This window comes from Tursiops truncatus, chromosome 16 (assembly GCF_011762595.2).
Source record: "Tursiops truncatus isolate mTurTru1 chromosome 16, mTurTru1.mat.Y, whole genome shotgun sequence".
Lineage (NCBI taxonomy): Eukaryota > Metazoa > Chordata > Mammalia > Artiodactyla > Delphinidae > Tursiops > Tursiops truncatus.
The window spans coordinates 15,784,687-15,800,957 of record NC_047049.1 but is presented as its reverse complement, the minus strand read 5'-3'; the positions used below and the strand labels follow the sequence as shown (position 1 = coordinate 15,800,957).

At 49.1% G+C, this 16,271-nt stretch overlaps 1 protein-coding gene across 1 annotated transcript in view; it reads left to right on the top strand.

Moving 5' to 3' along the window:
• The first annotated feature begins 479 nt into the window (after positions 1-479).
• Positions 480-16,271, top strand: part of VWA2 (von Willebrand factor A domain containing 2) — a 57,432-nt gene continuing 41,640 nt past the window's right edge. The window contains 3 exon segments of the mRNA XM_033842344.2: positions 480-702; positions 13,221-13,295; positions 14,615-14,748. Coding sequence (XP_033698235.1) covers positions 480-702; positions 13,221-13,295; positions 14,615-14,748 — 432 coding nt within the window.

Sequence of the window (16,271 nt, the reverse complement as noted above, 5' to 3'; positions counted from 1 at the left end):
ACCGTGTTCCCATAAGCGCAATGCACCGCCCTTGGGAGAGCGGGCTCAGCCGGCACCGCACGCCGCGCCTCTCCTCCGTGAGGAGCACAGGTGTCCCACGTGGCTCCCACCCGGGCGCCCCTCCCCGGGCCTGCAGCGGCCCCTGGCCCGAGCGTGTCCCGCCGCGCGCTCCTCGCCGCGCTCGCCGCCTCTGTTCCGTGAGGAACACAGGTGTCCCACATGACTCCCACCCGGGCGCCCCTCCCCGGGCCTGCAGCGGCCCCTGGCCCGAGCGTGATTCGCCGAGAGCCCACCCCGAGTGGTCTCCACGCCGCAGGAGCCTGCGTTCCGGGGCGTGGTTAGCTGCGTCGGAGAGGCGCCGCTTCCTTCCTCGCGCTCGCAGGAGAGGAGAAGCCCGGCCCCCGGGCGAACAAGCCCGGCGTGCCGAGACCACTGGCCCCGCGCGAACGCGGCGTCGGGACGGCGGGTTTTGTTCGGCAATGTCTGCGCTCCACCTGAGTGCGGTCGTGGGGCCCGGTCGTCTCTCCGGGAAGTCGGCGTTCCGGGCAAAGCGCACCTGGCGCGCGCCTCCTCCGGGCTCCCCGCTGTCGGCCCCGGGCGAGCCGGCGGGGTTCTTGGGAGGCAGCGCGCGGCGGGCCCGGGAACGGCCCCTCTCATGGGTCCCCGGCAGCGGAGCACCGAGCGGAGGGGCGCGGACCGCAGGTAAGGGGATGGGGGCTCGGTGAATGTGGGTGGAGGAGGGAACCTTATAATACACCCGACAGGCTTGGCGCGGTCGTGGAGCCCCCTGACGTGGCTCGCCTTTCGAATAAAGGCTTTGGGGACAAGCCCAAGCCTCCCCCGCGCTCCATTTTACAGAACAGGTGCAGGTGCCCGCTTGGTTTTATCAAGCAGCCCAGTGGCCCCAGCGAGGTCTCTGCAAGCAGAGCCTGAGAGGGGCCCGCTGCCCTGAGAGACTCGCCCTTGGCCTGTGGGAAGTCCAAGGGATTTATCCTCCATGGTGATTTCACCTGCTGGGACCCCCTCCCCGGCCCAACCCCACTCTGGCCAGCTGGACCAGCCTTGCTTCCTGCACTTCTCCAATTCAGGTCCGGCTCTTGGCCACCTTCTGGGATGGGAAAGGGGAGGGTCTCAGAATTGCACCTTAGAAACTCGCCAGGGGGCATGGGTTTAAAAACAGGATGGACACCCAGGCGGAAGGGAAGGGAGGAGGGCACCTTGCTGCCCTTTCATTGTGGAATCAGTGGCTTTCCCGCTGAGAGGGACCTTTCCATGGTGACGCTATGCAGTGTGTTTGGTGTCTTGGAACTGAATGATTAGAACCTGTACAATTTTCAAATTATGTGGTCCATTAATTTAAAAACAAAACCCCGAGAACCTCTGAGTGTTTTATAAATTGAGGTCTAAAAATTGAAGGTCTGTTCTGCTTCCAGTGTGACATTATATTAAGAACTGTGCAGTTATTGAGAGAAGAGTCAGAAAAGAGAAGGAAACAGAAAACCAAGAGAGGTTTGGCTGTACTTGGCAAAGGACGTGGAAGTTCATTTGTAAATGCTGCTGGCTTTCGGTAGCCTGCAGCCCTTCTCTTCCTGTGGCTGATGGGGCACAAAGCTCGACTAGATAGTCCCTTGCATTGGGACATGTAGCCCTTCCTCTGCTTTGTAGAAATCCAGCTCAGAGCCACCTCTTGAGGTATAAGAATTTCCCAGCCAGGGTCCCCAGGCAAATCCCGGAGGGTCATGGAGATTCCTTCGCTCATCATACCTGCGTCTTTGAAAACCATCAATGGCGTTTTTCTTTATTTTTTTTTAACAATTTTTTTTAATTTTATTATTTATTTATTGGCCGCTTTAGGTCTTTGTTGCGGTGCACAGGCTTCTCACCGCGGTGGCTTCTCTTGTTGCAGAGCGTGGGCTCTAGGCGCATGGGCTTCAGTAGTTGTGGTTCACGGGCTCTAGGTGCACAGGTTTCAGTAGTTGTGGCGCACGGGCTTAGTTGCTCCAAGGCATGTGGGATCTTCCCAGACCAGGGCTCGAACCCGTGTCCCCTGCAACCCCTGTGCCACCAGGGAAGTCTGACATTTTTTTCTTTAAATCTGGTTTTTGGTCTATGGTCCAGAGCTTAGTGTAGCTCTTCCCCCGCCCCCTCGCTAGGCTCGAGTTCTTGGAATGAATTATAGTCAGATGCCCGTGTTTTTACAGATGAGGAGACTGAGACCCAGAAAGGGTGGAAGACTGCCCGAGGGAGAATGGGAGAGCTTCCCAGGAACCCTGACTCTTGAGTTTTTAATGAGCTTCTTGAGCATCACAGTCACTAATTGGCAAGTGATGACATTGAGGATAAACTACTGGTGAAAATGTAAAAGCCTTTTGTTAAGAATGTGCCCACCAGGTGCGCATCTTATAGAGCATATTCACTGCATTCCCACCACCTGGGAGGGTGCTGGGCACAGGGCAGATGCTTACTAGTTCTTACTGAATAATTTAAATTTCCTATAATTATATCAATGGAAGGGTCAGCACCACTATAAGGTGTTTTGGAAGACTGGTCTTCACACTTTGGTACTTCACAGATCAGTAAAAAAAAAAAAAAAAAAAGAAAACTTTTAATTGAAAGGACTGTAACAGAATTGCTCATTTTTAATTTTATCCCACAAGGATATTAAAAAAAAAAAAAAGACACATCCCTCCCATCATCTACAAAGCTATTGGAGGTCTCTTGGGAACCCTGCACAAGGGAGGGTCTATCCCGTGCAACACCCCTGCTTCAGCGTCTCCCCAAGCCAGCAACCTGGGACAGCTGAATACACTTGAAGGCCCTTCTCTTAGTTCATCCTTTTATCTTCTAAACAGCTCCAGCCTGCTTACTCTTCCTCTTCCACCCAGAAAACTACCTGCTGGGTTTCCCTGAATGTGATTATGACCCTCCATCCCTCACTTCCTTTCCTGATCCTGGGTCCCTTCTCTTAACTGGATTTCCCTGATCTCCATTAGTCACCTTTGCCCTTGCGAGAGGACTTTTGCACTGTAGTCTCATGTGATGCTGGCAACAACCTTTCCAGGTAAATAGGACGGGTAATATCACCCCCATTTTTGAAAGAAGAAAACTGAGTGACTAAAGTGAAGGAATTTACCTAAGAGGTCAGCGCTCAGGTCTCCTCATGTCAGACTGGTGCTCTTTGCACGCCAACTGTGTACGGCGCGCTTCTCGGCATGTCCGGGCTGCCAGCATCAGAAGACCTGGGCCTGACACCAAACTTGTGATTTACCAGCTCTTTGACCTTGGACCCCAACTTCTCCAAGACCATTTCCATAAGTATAAAAGTGGAAATGATCATGTCTACCCTATAGGGTATGAGCAGTTAAATGAAGTTAATATACTAAATGCAGTGATAATCTTTTAACATCATATGTTTAGAAAGTCTTTTACCCTTAGGGGGACTTTCACACACTGTTCCACTGGATCTTTACAACACTGTCAGTTTATGAAACAGATGAATGAACTGAGGTGGACAGGGGTGGGGGTGTGTGAGGAGTTGTTTGCAGAGTCACCCGTCTGGTTAGAAGCAGAACTAGTCTGGAATTTCATCCCTGGACTTCCAGTCCTGTGTGTGTCTTTCCGGAGTCCCATGGCAGTGAATTTGGGTCCTGTACAGTTTCAATAAAGGATTTTCAAATACTACCAAAACAAATATCAGAATCTCTTTTGGCTAAAAATGTCCCTTAGCAGGTACAGTGAATGTGGGAAACCTGTGATTTATGCCCAATCTGCCTATTCTCCCCAATTATCCAGAGATCCAGAGGGCACATTGTTTGACCCTTGGGGATGATTTCTGGTTGCCAGACTGTTAGGTTCTGAAAATTGTGATTTTGTTAGAGGGAGCATGGCGTGTCCAGAGCAACTTTTAAAATGCTCTTCTTGCCTTACCAGACTAGAAATGTGTCATCCTCTTCCCTTGACTTTCTGGGTCTGAGCCAAGTATTTTGCCAAATGAACAAGGAAGATGTTTGTTACAGGGGAAGACCACGGGCTTCCAGGCTGGAGACTTGCCTCCGATTTTAAAGCCTTTCTGTTCAGGTGTGGACTGTTTTTGTAAAGGGTTCAGATTTCCATCCTACTGATGGAGAGGAGGCTGCCAAGGGCTAATCTAATATTCGGGGTTGGAATTGCATTTTGTAAGGAGGTGGAGTGCTCTCCTTTTTCACCCTGCCCTCATTTCATTTCCAATCATAGAGGAGAAGGTGGGCATTGTCCTGCAAAACTGCCTTTAACTATTGCTCAGTCTGGCCCTTCTTTTTCAAAAGTAGCCTTGTTTGGCCTTCCTTTCTTCCTGTCTCATGGGAAACGTATTCCTGGGGCAGCACAGAGTGTGATGTTTTGCAGCGTCCAGCAGCACCCCTCACTCACCCGCTGTCCCGGGTGCTGCATGGAATCAGGATTGGAAAATAAGAATCAGATAAGAAGACAGGGTGGGGGGGTGTCTAAGTCCAAGCGTGAGAACCCCAGAAGCTAGGAATAATGTGTGGGATTAGCATGAGTGATGGAACAGAAAGGAACAAATGTGATGAGGCAGGTGATTCGTAATGGAAGAGGCTTGACAACGCGTACCTGGGAACGAAGGATTTGTTTCTGCCCCTGGGTTGCAGACCACTCCCAACTGCTTTGTACAAGAATGCATAGAGTTCTGGAAATCTTCTCAAGTTTTGTGCTCGAGTACGGGAGTTGCTGGCAGGTATTAGCTCATGGAAGACTGCCAATGGGTGGGATTCAGGGTGGCAGATTTTAAATTATGCTTCTGTTCCTCTATCCTGGTCCCCCAGAACCAGGAAGGTGACAGAAGGAACAGATCACCGGGAGGCCAGAAAGGAGTCCGATGCACTTACTAGCTGTCTAACCTGGGGCGAAACACTTCACTTCTCCATGTCTCAGTTTTCTCATCTGTAAAATGGGAGTAACACGCTGTCACGAGCTGGCTGGGAGAATTAGGAGAGAGAAGATACAGAAGTATGGAGCCTGGTACTGGGCGCTTTAGTGAGTTAAGCGCTCACTAGGTGGGAGCAGCTGTTGGTTTTTACTGTGGAATTCATCCTTTAAAAAATTTTCAGATGTAGGGTTGCGTTTAGAATGTTGAATTAGTATTGCAAGAAAGTTTTGCTATGTGAGTTGGGGGGAATGAACTGAATTTTTGAGATGATTGGGTGGGAATAGATAGTAAAGAGTGCTATTAACCCTGCACCAGCATTGAAATAACAGTTTCATTTATCTTGGTATAAAAAAGAATACAAAGATTCATCAGGAAGTATCCTTCCAGCCGACCTGCCGTGCTGAGTTCCGCTAAGCACGTGTCTCGCCTGCTCTGTGGCAGGCACGTGAAGCTTGCTGGGGCTCCAGCAGAGACTGAGACACAATCCCTAGTCCCTGAGCCGTTTGCCATCTGGCAGGCAGGACAGATATACCAGCAGGCAGGCTCGGTGTGGGCTGTGTGGCAGTGGGGATTGCAGTGGGTGTGGGAGGACAGGGGAGGGAGGTGCTGCTGAGGTCCCAGCGTCAGCGCCATCTCAGCCAAGCACTTACGAGGAGGCGTTTGACTGCTTACATTGATCTCCAGATTGCCAACACAGATTCTGTTTTAATGAGCAGAACCTTAGGAGGCTCTGGCAAAACACTCATCTGGGCAAGCAGAGGCGCGTGATAGAGCACGATGGATCTGCTTAGGTCTGTCACCTAGCAGAGGGAGGGGCCCGTGTTCACTGAACGCCTTGCTCTGCGTCGGGAACCTTCTGCACTCTCTTTTACCTTGTCCTCACGGCAGCCTGCGGAGGCAGCTAGAGTCCTAGTTTTGTAAAAAAAATTAACAGGCCTGAGCCTCAGAGTCCCGCGCGTGCCCAAGGTCAGAAGCTGTGATCCCAGAAAATCATCCTGAACCTCGGGACTAGACGGCGTGGAGAAGCCCTTTCCCTTTGCTCTGCACTGGCCCTTGTCTCCAGGCCTCGCCCCTGCCTGGCTTCCAGACCCCAGGTGGGGACTTGTCCTGTGGCTGTTGTCTGAAGTAAGAGGAAAGAAAACATGTCCTTGGGGAAAAGGAAAGTCTGTCTTGCTGGCATGAGCGGGGCAGGAGGCATGACAGCCCCTCCACCAGCCGGTATCCTCTCGGTCTACCTTTCTCCCTTTGATTGTGTCTGGGAAGCTCCTGCCTTCCTCCCGCTTGCAGTATTGCGTGTCCAGTTTTCACTTAGATTAGGTGAGGATGTGAAGCCTCTGAGTTATTTGAAGCACAGAGACCCTCAGCTGGTTAGGATATTCGATTTGGTTTGCTTCAGAAATGTTTTGAAATCCAGCAAGCTGAATAGACAGGGGAGTAAGGTCCGAACATTGTAGGTCCACGATGGAGGGGAGATCAAAAGGGGATTTTTTTTTTTTTAAACCAGAAGACACCTTGGTAGCATCTGGTCCAACCTCTTCATTTTGCAGGTGAGGAACTGTAGGCCCCTCTCAGGGTCGCACAGCATCAGATGAGAAGTAGGGCCCCTGGATCCAGGATGCAGACTCTACCACCGTGGGGTGGGCATGGCTCCTGCCTGTCCGGGGGTGACTTACGGTGTGCCAGCTCAGTGTGGATGGAGTTCAGGGCTGTGGCTCTAGGACTCTGAGCTGACTTCGGCTCCAGGAGTAGCATGGTTAGAGGAAAGCCTATTGGATTAGGAGCCAGAGACTTGAGCTGTGTGATCACCCAGGACCCCTTCCCTTCTAAGCATCAGTGACGCCTTCCGATCATCGCTGGCGTGTGTACATTCATTCACTGAGTCTCCTCTTTACTTTTGACACCAGAGCGCGCCACCTGCGGGTAGGGATGCAGGCCCAGGGGGTAAGCACGGGCCAGGAAAGCGCACCGACCACCACTGGTTATTCATATTTCCTGCAATTCCAGTGAGGTCTGGCAGCAGCACCTTCATGAGCACGAGTCGGGTCATTTTTAACTCTTCTGCAGTTCACAAGAATATACATTTCCTGGGTGACTTTGATTTTCAAGGCTCTCAGACTGGTCGGCAGATCCTCTGAATTCAGAGTGGAGTTCTGTTGTGTTCCTGCAGCTGGCAGGTGTGTTTTCAGTGCCCAGGCAGAGGTGGATGGGGTGCAGCAGACGAGTGAGACAAAACGAGTGAGACAAAAGCCACACGGCTGAGTCACCGAAGATGACCAGGAGACTCCCGCCAGGTGTTTTGGAGAACTGGCGTCCCTAGTGGAGGTGGGGAATCCGAAGGGCCAGGATCCATAAATGAAGACTTGGGGCTTCCGCCTTGCTCTCCACGTTCTTAGATGCAGGAGAGTGGCCCTTATTGAGGATGTTAAAGGGATTTTTGGAGTGTCAGGTTGAAGTGAGTTTCCCTGCTGTATGTTGCACGCTTCTGTGCCCCCGCAGAGACTGACCGCTTCTCTCTCTGCCCTCGTCTCTATAGTCTGGGATTCTCCTGGAATCCTGCAGTGTTTCCCTTTCCACATCTCTGCTTAGGATTTTCTCTTTGGAATTAGCTCCTGATTGAGCATCTGTGTTATTTGTTTAGTGGAAAGAAACATGTGCATTGCCTGGCTCCTCCTAGTATGGTGGATTTACAGTGTTGTGTTAGTTTCAGGTGTACAGCAAAGTGAATTAGTTATACATACATCCACATTTTTTTAGATTCTTTTCCCATATAGGCCATTACATAGTATTGAGTAGAGTTCCTTGTGCTATACACCAGGTTCTTATTAGTTATCTATTTTATATATAGTAGTGTGTACATGTCAGTCCCAATCTCCCAATTGATCCTTCCTTCCCCACTTCTCCCCTGGTGACCATAAGTTTGTTTTCTATATTTGTGGCTCTACTTCTGTTTTGTAAATAAGTTCATTTGTACCCTTTTTTTTAGATTGCACGTATAAGTGATATCATATATTTGTCTTCCTGTGTCTGATTTCACTCAGTATGACAGTCTCTAGATCCATCCATGTTGCTGCAAATAGCATTGCTTTGTTCTTTTTTTCTGGCTGAGTAATATTCCATTGTATATATGTGCCACATCTTCTTTATCCATTCCTCTGTTGATGGACATTTAGGTTGCTTCCATGTCCTGGCTATTGTAAATAGTGCTGCAGTGAACGTTGGGGTGCATGTATACTTTTGAACCATGGTTTTCTCCGGGTATATTCCCAGGAGTGGGATTGGTGGGTCATATGGTAGTTCTATTTTTAGTTTTTTAAGGAACCTCCATACTGTTCTCCATAGTGGCTGTATCAATTTACATTCCCATCAACAGTCAAGAGGGTTCCCTTTTCTCCACATCCTCTCCAGCATTTATTGTTTCTAGATTTTTTGATGATGGCCATTCTGACCCATGTGAGGTGATACCTCATTGTAGTTTTGATTTGAATTTCTCTAATAATTAGTGATGTTGAGCATCTTGTGCTTTTTGGCCATCTATATGTCTTCTTTGGAGAAATGTCTATTTAGATCTTCTGCCCATTTTTTGATTGGGTTGTTTGTTTTTTTGAGATTGAGCTACATGGGCTGTTTGTACATTTTGGAGATTAATCCCTTGTCAGTTGCTTTGTTGGCAAATATTTTCTCCCATCCTGAGGGTTGTCTTTTTGTTTTCTGTATGGTTTCCTTTGCTGTGCAAAAGCTTTTAAGTTTAATTAGATCCCATTTGTTTATTTTTGTTTTTATTTTCATTACTTTAGGAGGTGGATCAAAAAAGATCTTACTGTGATTTATGTTTAATGCAGAAAAACTGTAGGGTGAGATCTTGAATGTATTGCATCCCAAAGGACAAAATATAGAACCTATTGTTAAGATATTTTTAGATTTTTTTCCCTGCTGAATTATGTTGGGGGGAAAAAGTCTAAATTTCATCTATACGATCCCTTTCAGTTCTTACGCTACATGTATACTTAGCAAGATATAAGTCTGTCTGACTTGTGCATCATACCTTTGTGATTGAAATGATAATATTGCATTTCCAGGCCTCACAGCTAAAATTGGAAGTAAACCTCAGATATGTGCCCTTATGGAAGCAAAGTTACGGTCTATGGTTTCTCAAGAAAAGCTCTCACTTCCCATCCTTAATATCTCCCTCAAAAATCGATAAGTAATCAGGCTCCATGGAACTGAATTTTACCCATACTATAAGCATTAGGCAACAAAAAAACTTTACAAAAATACTTTTGTTGCTTCCTCCGCCATGTTACTGTTTTTAAGTAATTTAGAAAGTGCGGGCTGGGAGACCTTGCTCGGTTTCAGAAAATGAAGACTTTGAAATCAAATCTTCAGTCTATCAGAATCTAACTCCTTGTGAAGAAGTGGAGCTGCTAAGAGGGAGGGGCTTTCCCCAGGGTCACATGGCTGGTCGGGGCCGAGGCTGAGCAGGGCCCCGGGTCTCTTAACTCTGGACACAGGGCACCTTGCCAGAGTCTGTGAATAATGGAGCAAATCAGTTTTCTGTTTACTTCCCACTTTGGCCCTCCCAAGTTCTAGCCCCTCTGAAATATGAGATGGTAGAAAGGAATAGTGTGTTTTGTGGATTGTCGCCCAACGAGTAAGAACCAGTGGGCTGGGTGGCTGGCTGAGGCTAGCCCAGGGTCCTCTTGCGGTCTCTGAGGCTCTCTTCCAGTTCTTCCCTGCTCTGTGTTTCTGTGAGTAGGGGTATACTCTCTGCTCGTTGGCTGCTGTCACCACCTGCCTGTTCTCCGGAGCCTCAGGGAGATAAGGGAGGCTGGAAGAAGGGTGTGCTTGCCCAGCCTGCCTATCCCCTCTCCTGAAGCCATGTAGGTGCTGAATGTGACACAGTAGCTTCATGGCCAAGGAATTGGGGAGAGATGAGATGTGTTTGGGGACAGGGACCGAATACGGTCCCTGGGGGCCCAGGCACAGTAAAGGTTCTGTTCTAGCTCATCGTGGAACTTCACCGTCTGTAGCCTGTCCAGTTTACAGGGCACTTGATCTGACCACCCCTAGGTTGTACAGATGAGGCAGGGGAGGCCCAGAGAGGTTCTGTGATTTGCCTGGGGCTGCACAGCTATCAGTAGCAGGGCTGAGATGAAAACCCGCCACCCACTCCACCCCCTCCCCGTCCAGCTTCTTAGCACCACCCATTGCCCCCGCCCTCCCCAGGTAGGTGGTCCTCAGAGGTGTGGGCTGACTTGGTTGGGAGAGGAAGCAACAGTCACACGTTCATCAGCTCCCTGTTCCAAGGGGGACTTCTGCAGAGTCCTGAGGTAGTTTCACAGGGGCGCAGTGGGGACATCACCCCAGTACCTGCTCCCCTGAAGGACGCCTCACCTGAAGCCTGGCACCCACCAGGACAGCTGGGCACATGGTGCAGAGTTACATTAGCTGAGTCACATCTGTAGTGAGCGGCCTCTGGTCACGGAGCGCCTCCTCCCTCCTATCCGGGGCGATGGCTGGTCTGTCTCCTGCTGGAGAATTTGCTGGTAAGATGGATTCCTTAGCTCCTGGACCCTTTGCCAGTAATTCATGGGCTCATTCAGGAAAGCTTAGTGCCTACTGGCTTTGACACAGGGTCAAAGGATGTGAGCATTTTTATAGTTCTTAATTCATTTGGCCAAACTGTGTGCAGAGAGCTGGGCTGGGCTCTGTGGAGGACAGGTGGAAGTGTTCCTGCCCTCGGAGAACTTCCGGGGGTGCAGGGCTCATGGGAGCTGCACCGCATCACGGGATGGGCTGCAGCAGGACCCCCCCCCCCACCAGGTTGACAAGATCTTGATGATGTCGAGTGCACTGACGCAGAAAGCCTCCATTTTCTGGAGGACCAATTTGCTGAATTACTGAGTGACTTTTGTGATCTTTTGTTTTTGGAGTTTGGGGGTAAGTGTTGCCTCTGCTTCTGTCCCAGCATCTGCCGTGTGTTTTATGGAAGTGGAGGATTTTTTTTCTTTAATTCAGTCTACCGTCTGTGTTGTAGTTTATGTCTTGTTTCTCCCTCTGGTGGCAAAATGGCAGTGGCGGACTCTCTTGGACTTCATGACATCTACTTACTTGTCTGACAGCTTTTGACTGTGGAGCTAATGGCTGGTTCAGCATTTTGGCCTAGAACCATCTTCTACTCGAGTAGAGATTAGGGGGAGGGCATATCAGGTGAGCAGGAACTCAGATACGGTCGGGGGAGAAGTAGACACTGGTTTAGTTTGTTTTTCAGGGACTAGTGAATGTAGAGGAGCCACAGAAGGTGGAGCTGGGACCAGCCAAGGGGGTAGTTGCTTAAAGCAGTGGTCCCCAACCTTTTTGGCACCAGAGACTGGTTTTGTGGAAGACAGTTTTTCCACGGACCCACATGGAGGGGGATGGTTTCGGGGTGATTCAAGAGCATTACATGTATTATGCACTTTATTTCTGTTATTATTACATTGTAATATATAATGAAATAATTATACAACTCACCATAATGCTGACAGGAGGCGGAGCTCAGGCGGTGATGCGAGCAATGGGGAGCGGCTCTAAATACAGATGAAGCTTCGCTCACTTGCCTGCCTGCCGCTCACCTCCCGCTGTGCAGTCCGGTTCCTAACCGGTCATGGACCAGTACTGGTCCATGGCCCGGGGGTTGGGGACCCCTGGCCTAATGAACTCCAGGGGGTGCTGCCAACGAGAAGCATGCCCCCCAGAACCTGACATCAGTTTTTGGTGTCCTCCTCCTGGTCACCTTCCTGGCAGGGGCAAATCCCCCTGAGCCCAGCTTCCCCGTGTTGTGTGATTGCTACCCCACACCCACCCCCGCCTGGCTCGCTCTCCTTCACCTCTTTCCTCGGCAGTCCCCCCCACCCCATCTCACATTCCTTCGTCTGCCCCATTCCTGGCCTGTCCGGCTCCTGGGCTTTGCCCACCCTCACTTTGTGCCCACTGTGCTTATCCAGCGGACATGGACGTTTATAAGCATCTACATGTCTGCTTCTTCTGACAGTGACCATGCACAGTTGGCTTTTCAAATAATCCCTCCAAGTGGCACCTCACTGTCTTCAGAACTTTCTTTCTTTTTCTTTTTTTTTTGCGGTACGCGGGCCTCTCACTGCTGTGGCCTCTCTTGTTGCGGAGCACAGGCTCCGGACGCGCAGGCTCAGCGGCCATGGCTCACGGGCCCAGCCGCTCCGCGGCATGTGGGATCCTCCTGGACTGGGGCACGAACCCGTGTCCCCTGCATCGGCAGGCGGACTCTCAACCACTGCGCCACCAGGGAAGCCCATCTTCAGAACTTTCATCGGGGTTGGCTTGCTGTTCAGCACCTGGCATGTTACCTGCCCTCAAAGTTTATTTTGAAAATTGTTGTTGGCTGCTCATATGCCATTATTACAATTTTACTGGGTATCACATAGAAGAAAATAAATGTATCCACAAACTTTCTACCCCAAAACTTTTTAGCGCTTGTTCATATTAATTGCACTGAATGAATGTATCAGTGTTTACTGAGAGTTCTATCTCTTTGGAGATTTGTTATCGCCATCATTCCTCTGAAACAAGTCACATTGAAGGGAGTGTCTTGGTGCACATTTTCCCTTCTCTAAAGTTGTTTTTCCGTTGGACCAATTCCCAGGTGCGATACTATGGAGCCTAAGCGCTTTGATGACTCTTAATTCATTTGGCTAAATTGTTTTCCAAAAGGGTTGTACCAATTTACAGTGTCACCACTGGAAAAGCTTTTCCTGATTTAATCTTTCCCCAGTTACATTTAAATTTAAAACTTGATCATCTAAGTTTCACATTTAAAAGGGTATCCCACTGTTTGAGTTAAAGTGTTTTGTCACCTGTTTGAAAATTTTCCTTGTGCTTTTCTATGAATTCTCTTTGTTCTATGAATTGTCTGTTCATATCCAAGGTTAATGTTTATGGCAAGTTGCTACACCCCAGAGGGGCACTCAGTTATCACGCCTACCCAGGGACGAACCTCATCAGAATCACAGGCTCTCTATATCCCCCCATATATCTTTTAAATTTTTCTCTTCAAAATACCCAAATTTAAATGCAAAGATACCTGATAGAAGTGGGGCAATTGGTGGGGGCGGAGGGAATTATTTATGTTATCCATCTGGTAATTTTTAAGATACAATATCATTAAACTCTCACATTCCTGTTTTCTCTCTTGTGACCCGTTTGTTCTGGTCATATAACGTGGAGACTAAGACTCCTCCCCTCTCTGCCTTGTAATGACTGCTTCTGGTGTTTTCTCTCCTAGTGCCCCCATCCCTCCCTCTTCAGGAAGTCCACGTGAGCAAGCAGACCATTGGGAAGATTTCAGTCGCCAGCAAAAGTAAGCCCACGTTTTACTTAACCCTCCAAACACCTACTTCAGCCTCTGTGTGATGGACTCAAGAGAAGCCATGTTACTCCGGACAGTTTCTGCCCCACTCCTGTCTTCTTTCATGCTGTGGCCAGAGTTATTTTCCCCAAACAGGGGCCTGACCAAGTTCCTCTCCTGGTTAAAAACCCTAGGAAGATCCCTGTTGCCGAATTTCTTGGCCCGTGCTTCAAGGTCTTCTGTTGTGTGACCACCATCTACGCAACCAGCCTTGTCTGCTGCCATATTCCTTCTCTTCCTCCCTGCTCGTCATCCCCTCCACATGCTCAAGCCACACCCGCCCACTCCTAGGGACCCTGCAGTCCCTTCCCTCCCTCTCTGGTGAAATCCCCCTTGCACGCTGCTACCAGGTGGCGCCTTCTCACTGGTGCTTCTCTGACTTCTGCTCTCTTGCATCTTCCTGGAGAGGTGATAGGGTGTGGACTCTGCAGCCACACCTGTGGACAGTTTGATTCCCGGCTCCACCACTTTCTGGTACTTTGGCCTTAGGAAATTCCTGAATTTCCCTGTGCCCTGCTCTCCTTATCTCTCCAATGGGAATGCAGATTGTAAATCTGTTTAGGGGTGGGGGTAGGGGGCTAGAGAGCTGATAGCTAAAGAGTACAGGGTTTCCTTTTGAGGAGATGGAAAATGTTCTAAAATTGATTGTGATGGTGATAAATACATCTGTGAATATACTAAAAACCACTGAAGTGTATACTTTAAATGGGTGACTGGTATGGTATGTGAATATTATCTCAATATACCTGTTGAAAAATAAAGAAATAGTATATCTCAAGGTGGTTATGAGAATTAAATAAATTAGTACATATAAAGTGTGTAAAGCAGCACCCGGCATATAGGAAAGATGCAGTCAGTGCTGGTTATCATTACGTAGACTCTTGGGTAATGCAGTCATATGAACCAGGGTGCCTGGCTGTGTCCCAGACAAGATTGTGACCCCTGAGGGCGGGAACCAAGGCTCTTGGGTATCCCTCACTGGCCCAGTAGCCCCTCCTCTCATACGGCTCAGTTAGTGTTGTTGAATTAGACTCTTCCATTATTATACAGACTTTCATGAGTTGTGCTCATGGTAGGTGGGTGCTCCCTGCTGCAGAGGAGGGCTGCCTCTGGCCCAGAATTTCTCCAGTGTTATTTCCCCCATTGGGCTTAGAGGAGCTTGACCCACCACAAGGTTGCTTCCCCCTCCACTCTGCTTTGGGAGTAAGATCTTTTGGGGACCAGACTGTAGGGAAGCTGATTGTCACCCATTCTGTCCCCCTCTCCCCTAGGGATGTGGTGCTCGGCTGTGGAGGACGTCCTGTTTCTGATGGATGGCTCTCACAGCATTGGGAAAGGGAGCTTTGAAAGGTCCAAGCACTTTGCCATCACGGTCTGTGATGCTCTGGACATCAACCCCAGGAGGGTGAGTGCAAGTCTCGTTGTCTTTGTATGAGGGCGTCTTTGGCTGCAAGTGACAGAAATTCTGTCTTAAGCAGAAGAGGTCACTTACTGGCTTGTGGAACCAGGAAGACTAAGGAGGTGAATCCTGGTTCTAGGCACAGTGGGATCCGGGGACTCGATCCCTCTCTTCTCCTCCTCTCCATTTTGCTTCCCTCTGTTGGCTTCCTTCCCAGGCAGGTTTTCCTTACATAGCAAAGTTGCCCTACATTGTCCCTCAAGGTAGTCACCCCAGGAAAAAGAAAGTAGACTTCTTACCCTGTAGAGCTGGCAGCAGTCCCAGGGAGGGCTCTGATTGGACAGGCATAGGTCACATGACAATCCCTTGACCAATCACAGAAGTCAAAGGGAAGAGCTTGTCTGGCCAAACCTGAGTCATGTGCTTATCTTCATTCTTGCAGTGGGGATGAACACTTGGATTTCCCACTAGAAAGAGAGGTGGTGTTTGCAGAACAGTGGGAAAAAGAAAGCATGCTGGCAGACAAAAACTATAACTGCCTCTGAAGACTAGAGTCGTAATATGAAACACAGCTCCTGCCCTCTCTGTTCACTTGAAAGGAACAGCTCCTGCCTAATCAATCCAGCCAGTATCTTCATTTCTTGTTCTTCCTTGTTTCAAATAGCAAGTGTTAAATGTCAGCAGTGCGCTAGCTGTGGCTCTTGTTGCTAAAGGGGCATTTTGGAACAACTCAACAGAAAAACAGGCAGTGAACACAGATAGTTCCCAGAAAATGAAACGTAGATGGCCCTTTGACATAGGAAAAGATGCCCAACCTCACTCAATGTAATAGCAAATCTCTGACCGATATACCATTTTTCACTTAACTAGATTAGCAAAAATCCAAAGTTTGGTGTCATGCTCCATTGGCAAGTCTGTAGGAAAGCGGTGTTCTCATGCACTGCTGGTGGGAATGTGCAACCTCTCTATAGAGGAATCTGTAATAACAGTGTCTATCAAAATTACAAAGGCTGGGACCCTTTGACTCAGTATTTTATTCTACAGATACTCCCACAGGTGCAAAATAATGCACATATGAAGTTATTCATTGCAGTGTTGTTTGTAATTGTGAAAGATTTCAGGCAACCCAAAGGCCTGCTCACAGGGGACAGGTAAATCTATTATGGTGTCTTCATATAATGAAACACAGGGCAGCTTTAGAAAGTAAGTGAGGAAAATCGCTGATGTGGAAAGACACCAAAACAAATTGAGTGTAAAAATAAGGTGCAGGGTTTCCCTGGTGGCGCAGTGGTTGGGAGTCCGCCTGCCGATGCAGGGGACATGGGTTCGTGCCCCGGTCCGGGACGATCCCACATGCCGCAGAGCGGCTGGGCCCGTGAGCCATGGCCGCTGAGCCTACAGGTCCGGAGCCTGTGCTCCCCAACGGGGGAGGCCACAACAGTGAGAGGCCCGGGTACCGCAAAAAAAAAAAAAAAAAAAGGTGCAAATGGTATGTATAATGTGTTACCTTTTATGAAAAATGGAGATGA